Here is a 24,082-nt window from a genome sequence, read left to right as displayed (position 1 = left end):
AATTGACCAATTGGTCTTGGAGTCAGAAAGTCTTGGGTTCCAGTCTGGCCTCTGATACCTACTGGCTCTTAGGCCCTGGAAAAGTCACCTAACCTCAGTGCCCCAGGCAACTCTCCAAGACCCTAAGTTTCAGAGAGTGAGAAAATAATATATCAATTTAAAGAAAAAGATGTGCATGTATGTTTGTGTGTGTCTACATATATATAAATGCACACACTAAAGACCAAATTCTGGTCAGTGTCCATAGCAAAAAATTATGCTTTTGTTTGTATGCTTTAATTATGGTTGTGAACATATTAAAGTGTTTGCTGAATTCATTTCCCTAGAAGGACATGGAAGGCTTGTAGAAATATAAATGTAGGGGCGGAGCCAAGATGGCAGAGTGAAAGCAGTGACTTGCTTGAACTCTCCCCGAAACCTTACCAAATACCTGTAAAAAATGGCTCTAAACAAATTCTAAAGCAGCAGAACCCACAAAAAGACAGAGCGAAACAAATTTCCAGCCCAAGACAACCTGGATGGTTGATCGGAAAGGTATATAGTGCTGGGCGGAGAGAGGAGCGCAGTTTGGCGTGGGCGCGCAGGCCACAGTGACCCTGGAGCAGGCCTCAGAGGACTGAATCACGGGAAGCTGTGATGGTTTCCAGACTTCTCAACCCATGAACACCAAAGACAACTTAGAAGGTCAGTAGGAAAAGTCTGTGACTGCGGTGAGAGAAGGAGCTAGGTCTCAGCCCCAAAGTCCCAAGTGTGGCCTCTGGGGCAGCAGCTGCCTCCTGAGCTCCCAGCCCACAGACTGAGGGGGAATTGAGTGGCTGATCACAGGGGGATTGCAGGGATCTCTCTGACAGTGCTAAAGCAGGAATCTCTTGCTGTGCTCACACTTGGATCTGGGTCACAGTTTCAAGGGGCGGTCCTGGGGTGAGGAGGAGCATTGGCCTGGTGGAGCTTGTTGTGGCAGTGGAGAGGAAACACCCTGCTTCTTATCATACCGCCTTGGAAGAACTGAAAATTTACAGGTCCTTAGAAATACCTCTGAAAACAGCTGTACAAACCCCTGAAGCTTGGGACAGTACATTCTCTACATTGGAAGCAGACTCTTACCTTCACAAAGAGTTTAAAACTCAAGTAATTGACTGGGATCATGAGGAAGCAGTGCAAAAAGAGTCAGACTATATGATCTTACTTGACAAAAAAGATCAAAACATACAACCAGAAGAAGACGACAAAGTCAAAGCTCCTACATCCAAAGTCTCCAAGAAAAATATGAATCAGTCCCAGGCCTTGGAAGAGCTCAAAAGGGATTTTGAGAAGCAAGTAAGAGAAGTAGAGGAAAAACTGGGAAGAGAAATGAGAGTGATGCAAGAAAATCATGAAAAACAAGTCAACAGCTTGCTAAAGGAGACCCAAAAAAATACTGAAGAAAATAACACCTTAAAAAATAGCCTAACCCAAATGGCTAAAGAGGTTCAAAAAGCCAATGAGGAGAAGAATGCCCTAAAAAGCAAAATTGGCAAAATGGAAAAGGAAGTCCAAAAGATTACTGAAGAAAATACTTCCTTAAAAATTAGAATAGAGAAATTGGAAGCTAGTGACTTTATGAGAAATCAAGACACTGTAAAACAAATCCTAAAGAATGAAAAATTAGAAAACAACGTGAAATATCTCATTGGAAAAACAACTGACCTGGAAAATAGATCCAGGAGAGAGAATTTTAAAATTATTGGACTATCTGAAAGCCATGATCAAAAAAAGAGCCTAGACATCATCTTTCAAGAAATTATCCAGGAAAACTGCCCTGATATTTTAGAACCAGAGGACAAAATAGAAATGGAAAGAATCCATCGATCTCCTCCTGAAAGAGATCCCCAAAGGAAAACTCCTAGGAATATTGTAGCCAAATTCCAGAGTTCACAGGTCAAGGAAAAAATATTACAAGCAGCCAGAAAGAAACAGTTCAAGTATTGTGGAAACACAATCAGAATAACACAAGATTTAGCTGTTTCTACATTAAGGGACCGCAGGGAATGGAATATAATATTCTGGAGGGCAAAGGAGCTAGGATTACAACCAAGAATCACCTACCCAGCAAAACTGAGTATAATTCTTCAGGGGAAAAAATGGTCATTCAGTGACATAGAGGACTTTCAAGCATTCTTGATGAAAAGACCAGAGCTGAATAGAAAATTTGACCTTCAAATACAAGACTCAAGTGGAACATGAAGAGGTAAACAGGAAAGAGAAATCGTAAGAGACTTATTAAGGTTGACCTGTTTACATTCCTGCTTGGAAAGATGATATTTGTAACTCATGAGACCTTTGTCAGCATTCGGGTGGTTGGAGGGAAAAAATTATATGTATGTATATATATGTAGATAGATAGATATAGATATAGATACATAGATAGATAAATAGATAGAGGACACAGGGTAAATTGAAGATGAAGGGGTAATATCTGGAGAATAAAATTAAGGGGTGAGAGAGGATTATACTAGGAGAAGGAGAAAGGGAGAGATAGAATGGGGTAAATTATCTCACAAAAAAAAACCAGAAAAGAAAAGGCTCTTACAGTGGAGGGGAAACGGGGAAGGTGAGAGGGAATGAGTGAATCTTATTCTCATAGGATTTGACTTAAGGAGAGAATAACATACACACTCAATTGGGTATGGAAATCTGTCTTACCCTACAGGAAAATGGGGGAGAAGGGGACAAAAGAGTAGGGGGATGATAGACAGGAGGGCAGATTGGGAAAAGGGTAATCAGAAGCAAATACTTCTGAGGAGGAGCAGAGTCAAAAGAAAGAATAGAATAAATAGAGGATTAAGGGAAATAGAGTTAGTTTTTCACTTCATGTCTGCTATGGAAGTGTTTTGCATAACTGCACATATATAACTTATACTGAGTTACTTGCCTTTTCAATGAGGATGGGTGGGGATGGAGGAAGGGAGAAAATTTGGAACCCAAAGTCTTAAAAATACATGTTTAAAAAAATGTTTTCACATGCAACTGAGAAATAAGAAATACAGGAAATGGGGTGCAGAAATCTATCCTACCCTACAGGAAAATAGGAGGGGAAGGGGAAGGGGATAAGAAAAGGGGAGGAGAGATAGCAGGGAAAGGAGACTAGGGGAAGGGGTATTCAGAATGCATGCCATCTTGGGGTGGGGGGAAGGACGAGATGGGGTGAAAATTTGGAACTCAAAATATTGTGGAAGTAAATGTTGAAAACTAAAACAAAAAAAGTCATTTAAACCCCCCCAACCAAAACCCCAAAACAAAAACAAACAAAAAAGAAATATAAACACACTTTAATTTGCTAAGGACTATCAGTAAGACAGAGCAGCTAGGTGGTGCAATGGATAGAGCACCAGGCCAGATGTCAGGAGGACCTGAGTTCAAATCTGGCCTCAGACACTTACTAGCTGTGTGACACTGGGTAAGTCATTTAACCCTGTGTCCTCAGTTCCTCATCTGTAAAATGAGCTGGAGAAGGAAATGGCAAACCCCTCTAGTATCTTTGCCAAGAAAACCCCAAATGCTGTCATGAAGAGTAGAACACGACTGAAACAACTCAACAACAATAATATCAGTAAGAGAGAAGTTCTGAACTGAATAATCAGCATTGGGAATTGAAACATAATCAGAATTTCAAGTTATTGATAAATCAATTGTCCTTACCTACTCTGACAATAAGTTAGAGTTAGATATTTAGTTGTGACATATATGACTAGGGACACAAATTATGGGGCATAATAGAAAGAGCAATGAGTCTAGAATAAGAAGACCTGAGTTAGTAGGTAGCCAGATAGCACACTGGATCAAGCCTTGGACCTGGAGCCATGAAGACCTGAATTCAAATTCAACCTTAGACACTAGCTGTGTGACCCTGGACAAGTCACTTCACTTCTGCCTCAATTTCCCCATCTATAAAAAGGGGATAACACTAGTACCAACCTCCCAGAGTTGTTATGAGGATAAAATGAGACTATTTGTAAAGTACTCTGCAAAACTTAAAGCACTATATAAATGCTAGTTCAAATCCAGTAGTAATCTGATACTTAATACTTATATGGCAAATCATTTGGGTAAGTCTACTTGGGCAAATCACTTAACCTCCTTGGGCTTCAGTTTCCTAATATGTAAAATGAAGGGGCTAGAGAAGATGGCCTCTTTAGTCCCTTTCAGCTTCACATCTATGACCCTATGTGGCACACTGGATATTAGTCCTTCCCCCTCATCATGAACATAACTGAAGCCTTTTGGGGGAGACTATCTGTGAATTTTAATCTGTGTTTTGAATTCCATTTGGGAAGAAGACTCTTCAGGGAAAGACCCCAATTCTGTTTGCTCCTCTTCTTGTCTGATTCCAACCTCAACAACCCGGGATCCAGAAAGATTTGGGGAAGAAGGGACATGAGAGAATGCTCTGCTAGCACAACCAGAAGCTAACTCTGTGTAATGCATTGCTAAGAGCTTCTGTGACTGGTGAGGAACTGTCTGGCTGCCCCACAGACTCTCCCCAAGGAATCACTAAAGTTACAATTTATGGAAACAGAAAAAGCACTCCATACCCAGATCAGCACCTGTATCTCCAAATTATATTGGAAGATTCTGAGAAATGGAGTGGGAACCATAATTCCCCAAAACTGTCTCTCCTGAAATAGAATTTATAAGAACATACACTTAGGGACTTCTACTTTTTTCTTAATGAATTTGAAAAGGGATGAAAGTATTATGATCCTTCATATAAATTAACAAATTAGGTTTTCCTTCCTGGGTATCAAAGGAGAGTGTCCCAGTATGACCTGAATCTTCCTTACTTTGTTAACAGAAAAATTCAAGTCACAATTTATAATCCCACCTTCAAAAATTTGGAGTAATACAGTTTTGTTTTTTATACTTCCTTCACTTCCCTTTTAAGAATTATTACAATGAGGGAGGGAGGGAGAGAGGGGGAGAGAGAGAGAGAGAGAGAGAATGAGGAAGAAAGGGAGAGAAAGGAGAGGAAGGGAAGAGAAGGGAAGGAAAAGAAAGGTAATTGTAGCATTTTTTAAATGAATAGAAAAAATAGAAGTATTTTCAGAAGATGACAGACATGGAGAACAGTTTTGAAACTAATATGTTGAATGTATTATATAATTTTGAAAAGAAAAGTAAACTTTATGGAAATGTGTAGGTTTGCAAATGCAATATTCTTCCTGTTCCTCTTTGTATCCATGAATTTTTGCTAATATTTGACAAGTTTGGAATAAAAAATAAATAAAATCTATTTTCCTTCAACCAAAATAATCTACCTAAGCATTTTCCCCTCTTCCATCAAGAAGGCTCTTTCATCCTAGGATTGCAGGATAATCCAACAATTCTTCACAAAACATCTCACTTAAAGTTGCTGGGTCAAGGGCGAGCCAAAGGCTGTGTTCTGACCTGGCAAGATATGTCATATCATACTGGGTTCTGGGAGGCACATTTTAGGAAGGATGTTGACAAGTGTGTAAGCATGTGAAGGAGGGCAACCAAGATGGTACCTAGACTTGACAGCATGCATATGAGAACTGTCTGAAGGAAATGGTGTATTTATCCTGATGAAGAAAAGTCTTACTTGATAACTGGTGTCAAGTATTTATTTGAAGGGCTGCCAGGTGCAAGAAGGAACAGATTGTTTAGCTTAGCCTCAGAGGGCAAAATAAAGCTCAATGGGTAGAAATCACTGAAATCAAGGACTGATGTAAGGAAGGACTTCCTAGCAGTGGAAATCATCTCAGTGGATGTCTTTAAGCATAGCCTGGATGAAGACTTCCCAAGTATGTTACAGAGGGAATTCTTGTTCAGGAATGGGTTTTGATTAGATGGACTTTGAGATCCCTTTTAATTGTGAGATTTTAAGTTTCGACCAGAACTTTTCTAATATGGTTCTAACATTTTTCCCCTGTCAAGACATCTTTTTTATGTTATGAAGAAAAAACACATCCTATTTATACACTGGAGACCTGATGTTCAGCCTCATTGAAACTTTATTAGAAATCTGAATTATAGAGTCATAGGAATGATGGCTCGATGGAAACCTTGGAGATCACCTAGTCCAACTTTTTTTAATTTACAGGCAAGAAAATTATTATTCTAATTAGTTTTACTATTGTCATAGCAAAATTGTAGTAGTATATACATAAATTGTGGGCTACTACCCATTTGAAACTATCTATACTAACAAATAACACTGCAGAAATGTCTTTATGATGCTCCACTATAACAGAATCCTCTACCACATGGTTCACATAACTTTATACTGTGTCTTTTTGAGAGAGCTTTCATAAGCACTATTACCACACATTGTATGATTTATTTCTTACAATAACTTCATGAGCCTGGTAGTAAAAATATCACTGTCATCATTTTACAGATAAGGAAACTGAGGCTCAGAGAGTTGAAGTGCCTTGGCCAAGGTCACACAGCTAGTAAGTGGACAAGAACTCACTTCTTCTGAGCTTCAAGACTTGTGTTCTTTCTGTTACAGCACAGTCTCCATGTATACAATTTTGGTACTGGTCAACTTTTCGACAAATTTAAGCAAAGTACAAAATAAGAAACATAGTACTGACAAATTAAACTACTCCATACCAATTACATAATTGTTCTACATTTGGCAATTTAACAAATACACTGCAGAACAACAACAACAAAAAAGGATCCCTGCTTGCTTTTAAGAACATCGTGAAATGTCAAATTGTACGAGAGAAATAAAACATTCCATTTGGCAATAATTTGTTGTTAATAATCTAGAGAGATTAAGAATCAATTTGAAGGTATTTTGTTGCTAAGAAATTTAGAAAATGTATTCAATAAAATCCAATTGGCAACTCAATCAGGACATGTAGTCATTACTCATCTTTAAATGGCCAATTTTCAAAAGATCCCAATGAGAACCACAGAATTTACTATATAAATTACTGTATTTTCTTAACCAGTTAGTATACTTACAATTGTTGGATGATATTAAAGTATGGAAACCAAAAGTTTAGCTAACTGCTCCTTTTTCAGCGCACACTTAAGTTATGTCCACAAACATAAAGGGTACACCTATCTTCACAAGGGGCTGTTTAAAGAGTGGTGACATAAGCAGTAAGGATCCAAGTAGATGTCAGATGACTCCACATCATAGATATTGCAGGGAGACTCATGTTTCAAAGAGAGATTGTACTAGATGACTTCTGAACTTCCTTCCAATTTCAGGTTATACGATTCTAAGTTAAGTGATTTTACTAAGGAATGCTAAATCTTAAAAGATGTTAGAGCTGGAAGGGAGACTTACACCTTATCTTCAACCCCTTCATTTACAGTTAGGGAAATTGAGGGCCAGAGAGATGAAATGATTTGTTTAAAGTCACACACCCTGTTTGTGGTATAACCAAGATGGACGAAGGCTCTGCTGGCAGCCTAACTTCTAAACTGATAGGAGGGATGCCTCTGGGTGTAGTGAGTTTCACATCACAGATCTTCCAGCAAAGACTGGATGACCACTTGTTGAAGACATAGTATAAGGATTCATGCTACAGGTAAAAGCTAGACTAGACAAACTTTAAAATTCCTTCTAATTCTGGGATTATATATCATTATGACCGTTCTCTACTGAAGTCTTCTACTCTTACTAATTGGAGACAGTATTTTCTATTGGATTATATAGTTGCAACTAGCACACTTGTTAATTTGGAAAAACCAAATAAAAAACTGGTCCATTCTTTGATATTAGTGATTTTCAAGCAGGCACTTGCTATGAACGGATCTTTCCTCCTACATATTTCACGTTCCAAAAAGAGGAAACAGGGAAGGAATTCTTATATCAACAAATACTAATAGGTTCCAATCGTGTTAGGCAAAGTAGCATGAAGGAATGGTATTAACTTTTTTTTAAAAGATATGGGCCAGCAAAGCTAGTACCTTGCTGACAAAGTATCAGAAGAGCACAAGTTTACACGCAAAGATTCATTTTCTTAGTTAGGCTCTGATTAAATATCTTATGAATTCTAATGTAGTGTCCTTATACAAACAATTAAGTAAATATCTCCAGGAAATACATTGCTAATGCATCTAAATTAAAGAGATTTCTTGCTGGTAGGATTTCAGTCATATCCAAAGATGTACTTTTGGAGGAGGGGGAGAGGGAGAGAAAAAAAGAAAGAAAGAAACACAGCCCGCATTGCTAATGAAATTTGGTTGAAAATTGCTGTAATCCATTTTCTGATAAAGTGGCTCAGATGCATTTTACCCAACCCAAAATACATAAGACAGAGATAAAAACATTCTTTAATAATAATGTACTTCTGATGAGATGGAATATAGAAAATTACACACTTGGTAAATTCATCAGCTAGAAGCAATCAGTAGAGCATTGGAGGTCACCTTTAGCATGTCCTCCGTTTGCTTTCATAAACAATCACCTGAAATGGAATGCTTTGGCTGACTTTTTCATTTGATTCAAACACGAAATGCTCATTATTCTTTTATGTCACACCAGGTTGATTTTAAACTTGTTCATCATTTAACCCAAATGCATACACATTTGAAAGTAATGTTCAGCAGACTGCTATGGAACTCTATGTCTTCATCAGCAAACAAAGGCTGAAACACACTCAAAGGCAGCCCTTCCTACAATCAAGGTTCAAAGTTGTTTGTGTCTTTGTAGGAGACATCTGTATCATCATTTTCATTATTTTTAAACTATATCAAGTTTCTCTCAAGATCAAACAGTTGAAATTTAGATAGATAGAGAGAGAGACAGAGACAGAGACAGAGAGACAGAAAGAGGATGCAGTTATGAAGGAAAAGAAGCAATTCTTTAAGAAAGGAAAAGGAAATAAAAGGTCAGGTTAATTGCCTGCATTTAAATATTCTCACCTTTGTTGCAAGGGCTTCAGCACTTTCTCGACAAGTCTTCTCTATTTCCAGATGGTTCTGCATAAAATTTACTTCCTCTATAACCATGTGAGAAACTAAAAATGAAGAGAAAAAGTTTTTAGCATTAAAAAAATTAGTCAGCTATTTCCAGGAATTCATGTCTCATGATTGTGAATGTCATAATTCTCTTACTAGCTAGTCCTTTAACTACTACCAGAAAATGTTAAAAACTATTTGAACTCTGAAATTGGCAAATGTTTTATAACTTTCCATATAATATACACATTACATACATACATATATAGTATATATAAATATGCTGCCCTTTAGAAAGCAATAAGAAAACTTGTTAATGTTATGTTAAATAAAGGAAGCGTCTCTCTTTCTCTCTCTTAACTAACGAGAAGTGTTAAACATGACACACAGTTCCTGGCAAGCTATCATAGATAGATTCAGAGGGAAAATCAGTTAATCAAAATTAAGAGAAGATTCGCACTAGGAAAATAAACAATTTGTCCTAAGTACCCATTGATCATAGCATGCTGGAGTGACCATGTGGCAGCATTAAGCAAGGCAGGAAAAAATCTATTGCTATATATTCTTAATTTGTAGAATTCATGACATAGAAGTCACTGCAATGTAATAAACTCTGGAGGAAAAGTACAGGAACAAAGTAGCTACATCCTATATATCAATGAAATCAGATAGAGAATAAAAACTCTGGCATTATATCTAGTAGGGTTAGAAGAAAAACAGAGCTTTTTAGTTTTTTAATGCTTTACCATTAATTTAAAAATACTCCTTTTGAGACTTTCCTAAGTTGGTTTATTGAATTTCGTACCTGAAAGCTTAAAGTAATTTGAACTTGCATTGTGTTTTTAACTCCAGAGAAGGAAAATAACATCTTTTCCCATATTTGGGGGTTAAATAAAATGCACTGTCATAAACTGAACTGGAGATATATGGATGTATTGATTCTTGTCACATCCAATCACAGAACACCCAAATGTGTGAAGCCTCCCAAAGTTAGGCAAAAGGCCCTGGGCTTGCGTCACACAACTAGAGATTACTTTTGCTTCATTTAAGTTTAATTAACCTACAATTATGATTAAACTCAGGGAAAAAAAATTTCTCTCCAAATTAAATACAAAAATGTATTACTTCCTAAGTCTGTCCAAAGTTCTTATTATGTTAATATTCAAATTCATAAAACAGCACTAAGTGGCCAGAAACATCTCTAACCTTGACATTTTTTCAGGGGTAATAATAATCTGCAGCAAATGCAGGCCAACCAAAAACCACTTAACTAATTAGTAGTTGCAGTCACCGAGAAAAACATGAATCAACACTGTTATTACAAGTGGCACATTTGAGTGGCATCTAATTATGACTTGATGAGCACGATACTTGCATTATCAACATTACTACTGCATCCCATCAGGGACTAAAAGCTGCTGATGGCATTGACTTCGAGAAACTCCCACTCAATGGTACAGCAGCACCCAACAATCCCCTTGGCAGGGGCACCCTCACTAAATGACACGTTAAGCATAATTACTGGTAGACATTGTAAATAAACAGGATTGGAAGTGAACATTGTACCAAGTGCATAAGACACAATCTGACACATTGGAAGTGGCAGCCGTAATTGCGAGTTTCTTTGACTGCTCAAGATCATTTCAACTGCATTTCTCAGAGGACAGTGATTATAACTGTGGAGACAGACGGCATAATGGTATCAGCACTGCTGACAGAGCAGTGAATTAAATTGTATCTGCTGTTGTGTGAAAGCCTTGATGAGAGGTACAGATGCCTTAGTGGTCTTATCATTATAACACAATGGTCATGTTGTCATCAACCTTTCTGGCTCCAATTGAAAAGAAATGATTGTGTGTTGAAGCCCCCCCCCCCACTTTCCTCACCACCCCCCTCCTCCCTTTCTATCTCTTGTTCTGAATAGAACCAATTTTCAGAGAGCTATGAAATCACGCAATAGGGCCTAAAATGCAGCTGCTTGGCATACAAACGGGTCCCCATTAAACTGGAATCACACACAATATGTGTTTATGCCAGAAGAACAAATAAAAGCTGAGTACAGGCCAAGTTTATTCACAGACACAAAGCCTGTGTAGCTCTTCATCAATATAATTGCCTTTTATATTGTAGTTTAAATAATAGGCTCTATTATTTCCTTAAAATCCTAATATTCCCGGCATTTTATCACTATGTTTACAAGGTATGTTCTTCAAAAAATGTGAAGGGAAGAGAAAAGAAACCTATACAATTTTACAACATCAAATATTACTTTGAATTTTTAGTCTTAACTACTTGACATTTTCTGCCACAATCTGGTATTTCCAGTATCATAACAAAAACATAAACACTCCACACTTTTCATAGGAATTTGACTTTTTATTCAACAACATTCTTACTTATGGAAGAGTTAGAAGATCATTTCAAGGTAGTGAAGTTTAGGCCTAGTAGATACACACACAAAAACAGTTTGTAAAAAGCTGTCATGTCATTTAACTTGATAAACTTAGCTAGATGGCACAAGCTTGTGGTATTCCCACCCTTCTCCATCCCCCAACCCCCCACCCATGATTCTATGTTTGCTATTCTATCTGGCACAATATGTTTGTTTGTTTTTTCCCTTTGAAAAGACAGGTTCTCTCCAGCAACATCCTACATTTTCTCTTATCAAGAAACTTTCTCATTGGATTATATACTAAATTAGCAGAACTAAAGCTAGCCTATCTCTTAACTTCCTGATTAGGTGGGTATGGAAAAGCATAGTTCAGATTGCATTACAATCACATTCTTGAGCTTTTTATGTATTTGGAATGAGAGATGGAAAGAGAAGAGTAGAAATATAGCAATAAAATCCCCTAGAACAGGGGTGCTTAACCTTTTTTTTTTTGGTATCATGAACCCCTTTAGCACTCTGGTGAAACCTATGGATCTCTTCTCAGAATAATGTTTTTGAATGTATTAGACAGAATTACAAGGATACCAATTACATTGATATATCATTATCAAAATATATGTTTTTAAAAAGCCAATTGCACATGTTAACTACTACTTTTTCCAAATTAATTTTAAATAGCTATAAGTTTAACCAGTTATAAATTTTAACCAATTATAATAAGTTATAAGCATAGCCATTCATGCTGTTGGCCAGAAAAGATCCAATCACGGAGCAACCATGTTTATCTGTTAGACACAATTCTCTTATTCTCCTGAAACTTTGAGCTAATTTTTCTCAGTTAGGTTGCTGTTGCTGCTGTTGTTTTTATTGAGAAGAGAAGAAAAAAGTGCATTCTCATTGGAAGGTAATATTGGATCAGAGGTGTTTCTTGAGAAAAACTTCCTTCATTCAATGGGATATAAGCAAGGCCTACGCATATTTAAGTAGTACATGGTACCATTTTCACCCAACATCACATAGCATGGCATAAAGCAGTTATGCAAACTAATGTGCCCATAAAAATAAGTGTGAATTCTAGTTCTAGACATGCAGCAGGCCCAAAGGGAATCAGGTTTCAGCCTAAGAGACATCTGTTAAAATTAACAGATCTCATGAATATGATGATGTTAGTCATCTACTATAGATCCATCTTAGTGTTCTTTTGGCCTTCAGTGACCAATAGGATGAGACAGGCCTGAATAGGAGAAAATGGGACTGGCAGTGAAACAAAAAATGTGCATAAAACTGCCTGATGGCAGCCTATGAAAAATGCAGTCAAGGTAAATATACCAATGGATAATTTTCTAAAATGTTATACCAATGACCCTGGTTCTCAAAAGCTATGCCCAGCAAAGTTCAAGTACTGGCAGGTTCAACCTATAATAATCATTTTAACAACTCCTCTACAGAGCGCTGTAAAGTTTACCAAGCTTCTGACCTGAATTAAGCTAGCTCTTCATTGCTTTCTTTTAAGTTTTAAAACTCACAAATCTAGTATGCGGCAAATATTAAACACAAAATCAAAAACTTTATTAAGCCAGTTTCCTCAAAGAAAATGGTAATTTCAGTGGAAAAAATCCATTTTTTATGCTGAATCTTTATTCAGCATAAAATAGGGGGAGGGAGCAAAGAAAAAAGACTGATGAAAATGGCAGCTGGGGTGAAAAAATATGTAGAAGTCACAGTAACAGTCAATTTGGGGGTTATGATCCCTGCTATCATCTCTCCCCCCCTAAAGCAGTCATAAATTCAAGTACAAAAACCTGAACTATATCCATTGCATATAGCATGAAGTCAACAAAACATCAATAATTCCAACACATTATAAGAGATATTGTCAATGCTACCATAATAACTCTTTCAGATATGACACAATGTCAATACAAGTGTAAGAATGTTCCATTAATCCTGCATTTGGGGACTAGGAATCCCTAAGCAATCATAATTCATACATTCATAAATAAGAGTTACTTCCATCACAGTATATTGGCCTCAAAAGATATGGGATGTCAACAACACTTTCCTCAGCTTGTCTTTGTTACTTACTGCCAGGCACCATAAAATAACCCAGGCCTATTGAAATTTAACTACAATGCTGAATTTTAATGCCTTTTTTTTTAAACACAGACAAAATGTTTCATTGCAACAGTTACTAGGAGAAAACATCTTTGGATACAATTGAAGAGCCTGATTATTTTGCCGTGTTTGCAGTCGGCTGGTGAGTAGGCCCTGCTTCTAAGAGAGAGAGCATTAGAAGTTGGACAGCTGAGGTCGCAACCCACTTACTCCCCACCCCCCACCAATGTTTCCCTCCCACATCTAAAACCTCACCATAGGTGGCTCAGTCATGTTCTATCCCCGAGGAAAAAGTAGCAACAGATGTATACCATCTTAAAAGAAAATCATACACCAGACATTGAACTTCATGGGTTAAGAACATTAAGTTATCTCTCTTTCATTGTTTCAGAAAAACAAAACATATAATTATAGCTATAGATAGAAATGATAAAGCTATAGATATGAATATATATATAGATATAGAAATATAGATGACATTGATTATATATGGATACAGATATATAGATATGGCTAGAGATATAGATGATAGAGATAAAGATATGGTTACAGATGATAGAGATATAGATTTAGATACAAATACAAATATAGATGATACACACAGATATGGATGATATGAAATGGATATAGAGAGCTATAGATTTCAATATACCCAAGATTCATATATAGATGATATAGATATTGATAAAGATGATATAGATATACAGATATAGATTATATAACACTGATACAAATATGGATGATATAGGTAAAGATAATAAACAAAGAACAGAAAGATATGATGACTGACTTGACTATCACTGAGGTAGCCTGGTACTTCTCTGCAAGTGACACATGGTGAGAGTGAGCATGCTAAGGCATCTGCTATGTTTTATTATATGAATGAAACTGACAGGTCTACGTACTTTTCTGAAACTCCTCCAGTTTCTTAACTGCTTCATCCCGTTCCTGTTTAATTTTGTCACACTGAAAAGAAAAGAAAAGAAAAAAGGAGGAGGATATTAATTTGATTCAACTCAACAAGATGTATTAAAGGCCTATTATAGGTAAGCAATGCTGGATATTAAAAATGAAGGATATAAAATGCTGGATATTAAAAATAAAGACTTGAAGCTGACTGCAACAAGTGGTGAGGCGGAGGTTAGGTAAGCAAAGGCAAACTTTATGAGCAACTTCTCAACAAAGTGTTCAGACACGATTCCAAAAGAATTTTTGCGGGAGAAAAATTAAAAAGCAATGGTCATTCTCATCTGCTTGAATAATTTTGCTAAAATGGTATTTCCACCATTGTACTCTGCTATTTTTCTAAGACCTCCCAAAAATTGAGACATTTTATTACAATCATCTAGTCAATAAGATTTCTGTGTAACATATTCAAGCTAAAAAACATTCACTCTTTAAGAGAACTCTTTTGCTGTACAGCAGTAGCTTTTATTAATTACAGTAACTGTCATGGGCACTGAATAACCCTCTACTTTTTTCATGCAGCCATGCAGGTCAAGTAGAATCTCGGTAAGTTATGAATTTGGCAGTCTCCTCCAGGATCAGATATGCTAGCTGGCCCACTGAAGTTCATACAATGGCTGATTGATGAATGAATGGATGGATGAATGAATGAAAATGTTTTTCTTAAGCATCTTCCATGTGCCAAACTCTATGCTAAGGATACAAATACAAAAACGAAGGTAGTATATACAGCCCTCATAGAGCTTATATTTCAATAAGGAAAGACAACTCAAATAAGTGAGTAGTGACCATGGAGGGATATTAAGTTGGAAAGTTATAACAACGGTAGGTAGAGCCATAAAGGAGTAGACTGACTAATCTTTCCAGGAGCAATGACAGAGTTAACTATTACGGTTTCAGAATGGTAACAGGGGTAAGAGCATGTGTGAAACAACATGACAGCTGAGGAAGAAATGGCTAGGGAGTGAAGAGTATTTGGATTGCTAAATAAACACCAATCAGTATAACAGATAAATGGGTTCCTCCAAAGTAGTTTCTTTTTAGGTCTTGGGGTTGATCCTCAAACCCTGGTAAAGACATCATAATTGATATTTATATAGCACTTAAAAATTTCTAAAGCATTTTATATGCTTTGCCTCATTTGAGACTTGCAACAACTCTGTGAGATAGATATCATGGGTATTATTATCCCCATTCCACAAATAAGGAAACTGAGACTCTGAAAGATTATGCGATTTGCCCATCGTCACAAAGCTATGAAAGATAGTATTTGGATCCAAGTCTTCCCATTTTATATTTCAGCACTTTATCCACTATGCCCTACTGACTCTCTCATCAACTCATACATCAGGAAGAGGCACCTCTCTCCATCAATTAACAAACATTTATTAAATGCTTTTATTCATATGCCATTGTATGCCAGGAACTCTGCTAGACATTGGAGATACAGAGACAAAAATTCATTTTCCGTTTTAATCAAACCCTTAGTCCCCTCCACCGAGACTGCCAATAGTAGCAGAAGCATTGAATAGGGACAGCATTCTATTCACACCTAAACAAAGACCACCAGCTCACTTCTCACACAGGCCACCAAATAACTGTCAAATACCGGTAACTTTCAGCCAATGCCAATCTCAGATGGTGGCACATTAACAGTCCAGATGTTAAAGATTCCATTACCAAAATCCACTCACTGATCAAATATTAATTTCCTTCCAAAAGGATTAGGTAGAAAGGCTCTAGCAGAGTCCAGGCCAGAGTGGCCCAGCCTTTTTTTTTTTTAAACCAAACAAAACAAACAAAAAAAAAAGCAAGTGACCAATCTCTGCAAGCACAGTTTTTATGTAATTCCTGCCTTCATGAATAGTAGATTTTTTAGCTGTCTGCAAACCTACAGCTGTGTAATACCAAAGGTCTTCATGTGTCTGTGGCTTCTATTTTCTGCAACTGCATTATGAGAGAACTGGCAGCCACAGAATCTACCATCTGCTATGGATATTGAAAGGAAAAAAATTTACAAGTGCAGCAAGTGTAGCTTTACTTATCACAAGATGGAACAAAATCCAATGTAAAGCATGTGTGCATTCACTGAGCAGGGGTCCCAGTTACCGACTAATGCATTATTTTAGCTAAGTCCTGAAAAAGATTGTACTTTCTCATTCAGCTAAAAAAGAAGAGGAACATTAAAAATATTATAGGCCTTTTAGGTGGAATGTTGTATCTTCAGTTATATTACGCTAAGCCACACAGTCAAAGGACCCACCCCCACCCCAGCTGCACCATTTATATAAACTGCTCCCTTTTTGTGTAAGAATTGCCCGCAAAGAACTCGCAATAGCAACAGATGTTCTCGGGACCACATTGCTTAATTGTAATTCCCAATGATTCTCTGTTGCTTACAGCTCACATGGAACATAGCAGCATGATTGCTGGCTAGTTGAAGCAACCTGGATAATATTATGCCTTCTCTATAGTCTCTATTTTGGCTCTTTATGAAGTGGCGAATTGATCCATGGTTGGCCTTGTGGGTTTTGAAAGCCCTTCATCGTGCAAGCCTTGGCTATTTTCCAGATCTCTTCCTTGAACCTCATCCAGGCGGATACCTGGCTTCTGACACTGACCCTGAACTTCTGGGTTTTGGCAGGTATGTCTGCAGAGAAGGTCTCTATAGAATGAATTTGTAACACCCAGAGATGTCTTGTCCAGATCCTTTGCCATTTCTAACACAATCTTAAATTATGATCAACTTTGTATTATTTGCATTAATAATGTAACAATGAAACAGACTATATACATCTGAAAAAATACACATGTATATATGGGTGTATACATACATACATATATACACACACACACTCACCATATATAGGGATCAAGAAATAGCCAAAGACAATCCAAAAAGATTACAATTGTAAGAATGGTGTGTGTGTGTATGTGGGGGATAATAATCATTGAGTTCAACTCTCTTTTTTTTATAGATGAAAAAACTAGCCCAGAGAAGTTACATGACTTCCCTAAAAGCATATAGCCAGTAAGTGCAGTAGATTAGCATTTGAGCTTTGGTTTCTGTGACAACAAAAGTTTCAATTTTTTTTTTTGGCAGGGTGGTGAGGCAATTGCCCAGAGTCACCCAGCTAGTGAATGTTATATGTCTGAGGCTGGATTTGAACTCAGGTCCTCCTGACTCCAGGGCGGGTGCTCTAACCACTGTACCACCTAGCTGCCCCCAAAATTCTAATCTTTATAAAATTTACACACATACACACACATACACACACACACACACACACACACACAAGCTAGTCTACCATATGCCTTCCTTACAAAAATTTTGTGACCTAAGTAGGTACAAGTATTATTATTCAACTTAACAGATGAGAACACTGAGGTCCAAGAAGTTGTTATTTCCCCTGATTATGCTACTAGAGCCAGACCTTCTGAAACTTAGTACAGTGTTCTTTTCAGTAAACCACTGCTGCCTCTTGACTGATCTCAATGTGAAGAACTGACAGCTAATTGCATCTGGCATCTAAACAAGTATTTATTTTTTAAAATGTTCTATGTTATCCTACTTTCCCATTTTCCTCCTTCACCATTCCAAAACCTTGTCACTTATTTTCTCTCAAAGGAAGAGTCTCTATGTCCTAATATGTAAACTTTTCACATACATACAAAAAGTATGCATATGATGAGAATTTATACATATTTACCTAATATGGAATAAGCTATCTCAAATTACTTTTTAATAAAAACTACCATTTTACTGCTTCATTTGGACAACTCAGGCTGGACTTCAACCACAATTTACAAATTCCTACAAACATATACAAAGCATACAATAAATTAAACTATTTTAACTTGCAAGAAATTCTTTCTAATCTCCATTCCCTCTCTCTAAATGTTTTGGAAGTTCTTTGTTTCACTCCAATTTTAACAGGAATAAGAAGTGGGAACTACCCTAAAGCTGTCTTACTGCATTCTCCAAATTCTAGGTATTTATTGTGTGTTAGATGGAAACACGTGTCATCAGAACAGAGATCCTTGTTCTTTGTTTCTGGATAGATTGCTGTTAATAAGAGACTCATTTTCACTTTCAAACTGCTAAGTAATTACTTTTTTTTCCCCCTGGCACAACCACTTGCTATTCTATCTCAAAGAAATTGCATGTATATGGATGTATTATGCATGAACAGTTAGCACAATAGATGTGTATTTTGCTTTTTTTAAAGTGATTTTTATTGAATCCTTTAAAATAAAATACTTCAGAACCTTTACTCCTGAAAATTTACAAGAGGAGGAAATGTTTAACAATACACAACTCCACCAAGACACAGACAGTATCATATGACCAGTTCCTTGAAACATAAGTCTTGGAAAGTATCTGTCTCTCTCCATTTTCATTCACGGCTCCTGGCAGGATGACAGAAACCACGAATGTGTTGTTACAGTATATCACCAAAACTACTTCTACTACAACCACTCAGACATTGACTCACTTCAAAAATCTCTCTAAGGACCTCATACTAAATAGAAATTTTTTTTTTCATTTTTAAGGAAATCACTATCATAATTCATTCTCTCTCTTTTAATGAGAAATCTGAAGGCTATTACAATCCAGTTTGGATAGGGCACCACCCCCACCCCCACACATACACCCCTTTTCTTCCACATAGAAAAAAAAGCAAACACCAAACCTCAATCGATTATGATATAGCCCCTTGCTCAAGAGCAAATACTTTAAAGTGTGTCTTCAATTGTGAGACTGCACGATTGGCCAATGAAACATGTTGATGACAGAAATATAGTGATGTCAGCAATGACAAATGTAAGCATTTATTTGATTGGAAGCCTACTTAGCCCTTCCACTGTTTTCCAAAAGTGAAAGAATATAATTAACAAAGTTGCTGCTGACTTTAAATAGAGCAGTGGAGCACATTAATTTTCCCTGGCCCATCCCCTTCCACCCTTGACCATATGTCAGTGAAACAATTCTATCTTATAGATGTCAGTCTTAACCTTTTATAGGCAAGAGATCTACACTCTCATGTTCTGGTCATGGTTTTGGTGCTGTATCAATTTCTCAAATTAAATTTTAATCTTACTTACCTTTCTGAATTAGTGCCATCTGCAAACTTAATGAACATGTACTGACTCCAACCTCAAAGTTATTGATGAAAACAAAATTCAGGTAAACTCTCAGTTATACAGGTTAATAGAGTGTAACAGCCGAACAAATCATCCAAAATAGCAGCTAATCAAAAAAATCACTGGCATTTACCTTTAGAGTTCATTATGTGATTATATACTTGTTCACAACATCCACACATAATAATTCATGTTTATGTTTGTATGCATGTTTATGCTAATATGTTGTATATGTATGTTTAAAGTTAATAAATTGCTTCTCACTGACAGTCCTATGAGGTAGATGGTACCAGTATAATTATCTCCACTTTCCAGACAAGGAAACTGAGGCTCTGAAAGCCCAAGTTGCTTGCTTATGATCACAAAGTTAAGGAGTCTTAGTGCCAGGATTCAAACCCAGGTCCCTCTAAGACCAGCGCTCTTTCTACTATGCCATGTTGCTTGAGATTCTTTTACGTATAGTTTTATATTAAGTCAGGGATGTGGTTTACCTTCCTAATTTTCTGTGGGAATTTTAAAGATTATGTTAAGTTTGCAATCACTATAAAATCTTCATGAAATTTGGGAAATGGACAAAGCTCCAAACAAGGCTATCCTCAATGGAAAAAATTGAAGAGAACCAAAATGTAGGCTTCCCCAAATGATTTTCTATAGTAAACCCTCAAAGTCAAGTAGACGACTGAAAAGGATAGACAAATATGATCCCTCCTTTATGCTAAAAGTGTGTTGATTATGAAAATGGCATTGATTGGGGGAATAAAAGCTCCCTAAGGGGACCTCCTCAGACATGGTGTCTCACGAGCATATGTCAGGATCACACAAGAGTCCACGAAAGATTCAATCACAGAAATAACTGGTCAATGACAATACAAGTATCAACATCAAGCAAAGCATTGCCCTGGGAGATGTCTGCTCATTCAAGATATTTAGAATCATAGTTTTTGTCCTGAGCAAATTATAAACAGAAGGTTGATTCTTTAATAGATGGCGAGGTTCTCTTGGTATTACTGTTCCTGGATGGAGTTAAGCCTATCAATGGTTTAGGGCTACTTTAATGAGCATGATCACTAAAAGAGGTGGGCCTAGCAATCTGAACAAGAAAAACTGAGTGTATCTCACAGACTATGGCATGTAGTGGGATGAGCAGCCAACTGAATGAGGGTTTGGGGGCTATTTTTTTTTTTGGTTTGGACTTGTGATTTCACTTGTGTGGGAAATTCTGGGTAAGGAAAATATCTACCAATGCAGATGAGATTGTATATTATAAATGCAACTTATAGCCTTAGAGAGTCATCTAGAGAGGTTAGGTCAAAGATGACACTTGAATCCATGTCTTCCTGACCTGAAGCTAACTCCCAGTTCAACAGATCTCACTCATTCATTCATCAATACAAATACAATAGACAGGCATTGCAGATGAATATGGCCCAGAGATTTATACAGGAGTTGACATGGCTAAACAATATTTGTGAAACTGTCCATTGCTTTCAATGATTCAGAACTGCTTGCTACCACAAAACACCATATCTTTTTAACACTGATTTCTTCACATTGATGTTACATGCCTACAAATTATGGAAATGACAGAATATCAAAAGAATCAAGCCTACTGGGGACCCAAAGGGAAATGGAAACAAATATAGTGGGTAGTGAAAGTAGGCTGCTGCTGACTGCCAACAGTGACTTGTCTTTTATACCAACTCTCTTGGACATCACTGAGGATGTATATCTCTATAAAAGGAGATGCCATGTAGCAAGAATGAGGTATAACAGCCCAAGAACCACATGAGTACTCATAAAATATGAAAAGAATCAGAACAAAGTATCTAGTCAATTGGGGAGAATCTATGGAAGACTTATGGAAAGACATGGACAAGAATCATATAGGATAAGAAGATATTTATACATTTTGATCTATTCTAGTGTCCATATTGATGACGTAATTGATCTGAGGTATCCAAATGAATTTTCAATTTTGAATACATAACTGACAAGCAGTGACTTTAAAAGAACATTATGTGTATATTGATACTGGAACTTTATTCCTTTTTAATGACTCTAAATGCCATACATAAGACAGCAAAATAAAAAAGGAGTCAAGAGATGTATGTACAATCCCTGGCTCTATCACTATCTGTATGACCTTGGTTGGGTAAGTCACTTTACCTGTCTTTCTCATCTATAAAACAGGGAATTAACCCATACATTCTCAAAAATTGCTTTCTATACTAACATTCTGTGATTTTTATGTAAAACTATGTATGGAAAAATATTGCAATAATGCCTTTATAGTGCTGTATACCATGAAAATGCAAAAACAACATCCATTTTCATCTTTAAGAGCATTCCTTCTATTATAAAAGCAAGAAAAATTCAGTATTTTCTTTGTGGAAAAAAAAAAGAACATTGTGTGGCTAAGCCTGACATTGAGAATATACTATGGGTAATATTAAGAAATGACTTATCCAAGGTCATAGAATTTCTGACAGAGTCAAGAATTCATATACTAATAATCAAGAATTGAGCAAATGACTAGCAATACTGAAAGAGGACAAAATATGTGCTCTTCAGTCACCAGGAATAATTTTACTTTAAGAATGACCCCCTTCCCTCAGGTAATTGTGTACCAACTGAACCTTCCCAGTCTTCTTATACTTTAATCTCACCCCCTCACATGCTCTTCAGTTCAGTGACATTGGCCTCCTTGCTGTTTCACAAACAAGATATTCCATCTCCTAGCTCCTGGCTCCTGGCTCTGTCTGTCCCCCGTACCTGAAATGTTCTCCCTCACATCTGTCTCCTGGTTTCAAAAAGTCCCAGCTAAAATCCCACCTTCTATCAGAAGCCTTTCCCAATCCCTCTTAATTCCTCAATTAATTTTTTCCCCTATTTATCCTATACATAGCTTGTTTTACATATTTGTTTACTTGCTGTCTCTCCCTTTAGACTGTGAGCTCCTTGAGGGCAGGGACTCTCTTTTGCCTTTCTTTGTATCCCAGCACATAGCATAGCGCCTGGCACACAGTAAGCATTTATTAAGTGTGCGCTGACTAACTGAACATATGGTCTTTTGACATTTTTATAGCATCCTGATAATAATGTTAAGTAGGAAGAGAGTCCAACTTAAGACAAGATATAATAGGTACTTCTTCCACCTCATCTACAAGTTTCATTCCTTTGGCATTAAAAAAAAAGATTCAGAATTAAAATAGAGCCCCTGGGTATAAATACCATTTCAAATAGTTTTTTCAGTTGATGCTGAGGCCAACTCACTATCGAGGATGCCTGTTAACTCTCTAGTTCATCAGTACATGTATTCTGGACATACAATGTAAATGAGCATAGCCCAGAGATAGAAAGGTCACTACCCCTCACTAGTCATATATTCCTCAGCTTTGGAACTCCACCCTAAGGGTGAGTTATACTGAGTGGTGGACAAATACAAACATACCTAACCAACTATACCTAGTTGGTCCCAGATTATGCTTCACATGCCATAGAGTGATCTACTAGGAAACCAGAGTTTACTTGAGCATCTTGCCATTTGCCCTGATACCACACACATACTCCTCTCTCTACTTTCACTTATTGCTCTGAGAACATTGGTCAAATCAATACCATTACTGTTACTGGAAAGGATATAACAACTGATTGTGCTATGGCTTCTCTTGAAATTCCTATGACTTCCCAAACCAAAACTCCCTTTCCTATAGCTTCAAATCTCCTATACATGCTAGTTCCCACTATTAGAATGTAAGCTGCTTGTAAATTGGTAACTGGCCCAAACATATGGTAAAGTGATGTGGTACTTATGCTCCAAAGTCCACCAAACGGTGCACATCCTTTAACTTAGTGCACTGTACTAAGCTAATACTCCAAAGAGATCAAGACAAGAAGAAAAGGATCCATATGCACAAAAATATTTATAACAGCTCATTTTGTAGTGGCAAAGAGGGGTACCCATTAATTAGAGAATGGCTGACCAATTATGGTATATGAATATAACGGAAAACTATTATTCCACAAAAAATTACAATAGAGATGATTCAGAGAAACCTGGGAAGGTCTGTATGAAATGATGCAGAGTGAAGTGAGCAGAACCGGGGGGCAATTTATGCAATTTATACAGTATCATAAAGACAAACAACTTTGAAAGCCTTAAGATCTCTGATCAATGCAAAGACCAACCATGCCTGAGAAAACAAACGATGACTCAACGTTACCTACCTCCTGACACAGAAGAAATAGAACCAAGATGCAGAATGAGACGAAGATTTTTGGACATGAACAATTTAGAAATTTTTCTTGCTCGATTATGGCATAATTGTTACAAATGTTTTGTTTTTCTTTCTTTTAAGTTAAGAGTGAGAATAAGAGGGAGAGATAATAAATGTTTGTTAATTTAAAAAAACAAAATAAAATGTGAAAATTAAAGTTTCTTGATAGCAGGAAATATCTGAGTTTTGCATTTGTATCATCAGTACTTATGACAGTACCTGGCACATAGTAGTCCTTTAATAAATGTTTTTTTCATTCATC

General features: G+C 36.8%; 1 protein-coding gene across 2 annotated transcripts in view; it reads right to left on the bottom strand.

Moving 5' to 3' along the window:
- The window catches only part of SHTN1 (shootin 1), a 117,995-nt gene that overhangs the window by 72,529 nt on the left and 21,384 nt on the right, over positions 1 to 24,082 (bottom strand). For both annotated transcript variants that reach the window (XM_027851680.1, XM_027851679.1), the window contains exons 3-4: positions 14,338 to 14,398; positions 8,890 to 8,984 (exon numbers count right to left, since the gene is read on the bottom strand). In XM_027851680.1, coding sequence (XP_027707481.1) covers positions 8,890 to 8,984; positions 14,338 to 14,398 — 156 coding nt within the window. The remainder of the gene's footprint in view (positions 1 to 8,889; positions 8,985 to 14,337; positions 14,399 to 24,082) is intronic.

Source organism: Vombatus ursinus, unplaced genomic scaffold, assembly GCF_900497805.2.
Source record: "Vombatus ursinus unplaced genomic scaffold, bare-nosed wombat genome assembly UNPS02009205.1, whole genome shotgun sequence".
In the NCBI taxonomy this organism is placed as follows: Eukaryota; Metazoa; Chordata; class Mammalia; order Diprotodontia; family Vombatidae; genus Vombatus; species Vombatus ursinus.
This window is presented reverse-complemented; position numbering and strand designations above follow the sequence as displayed.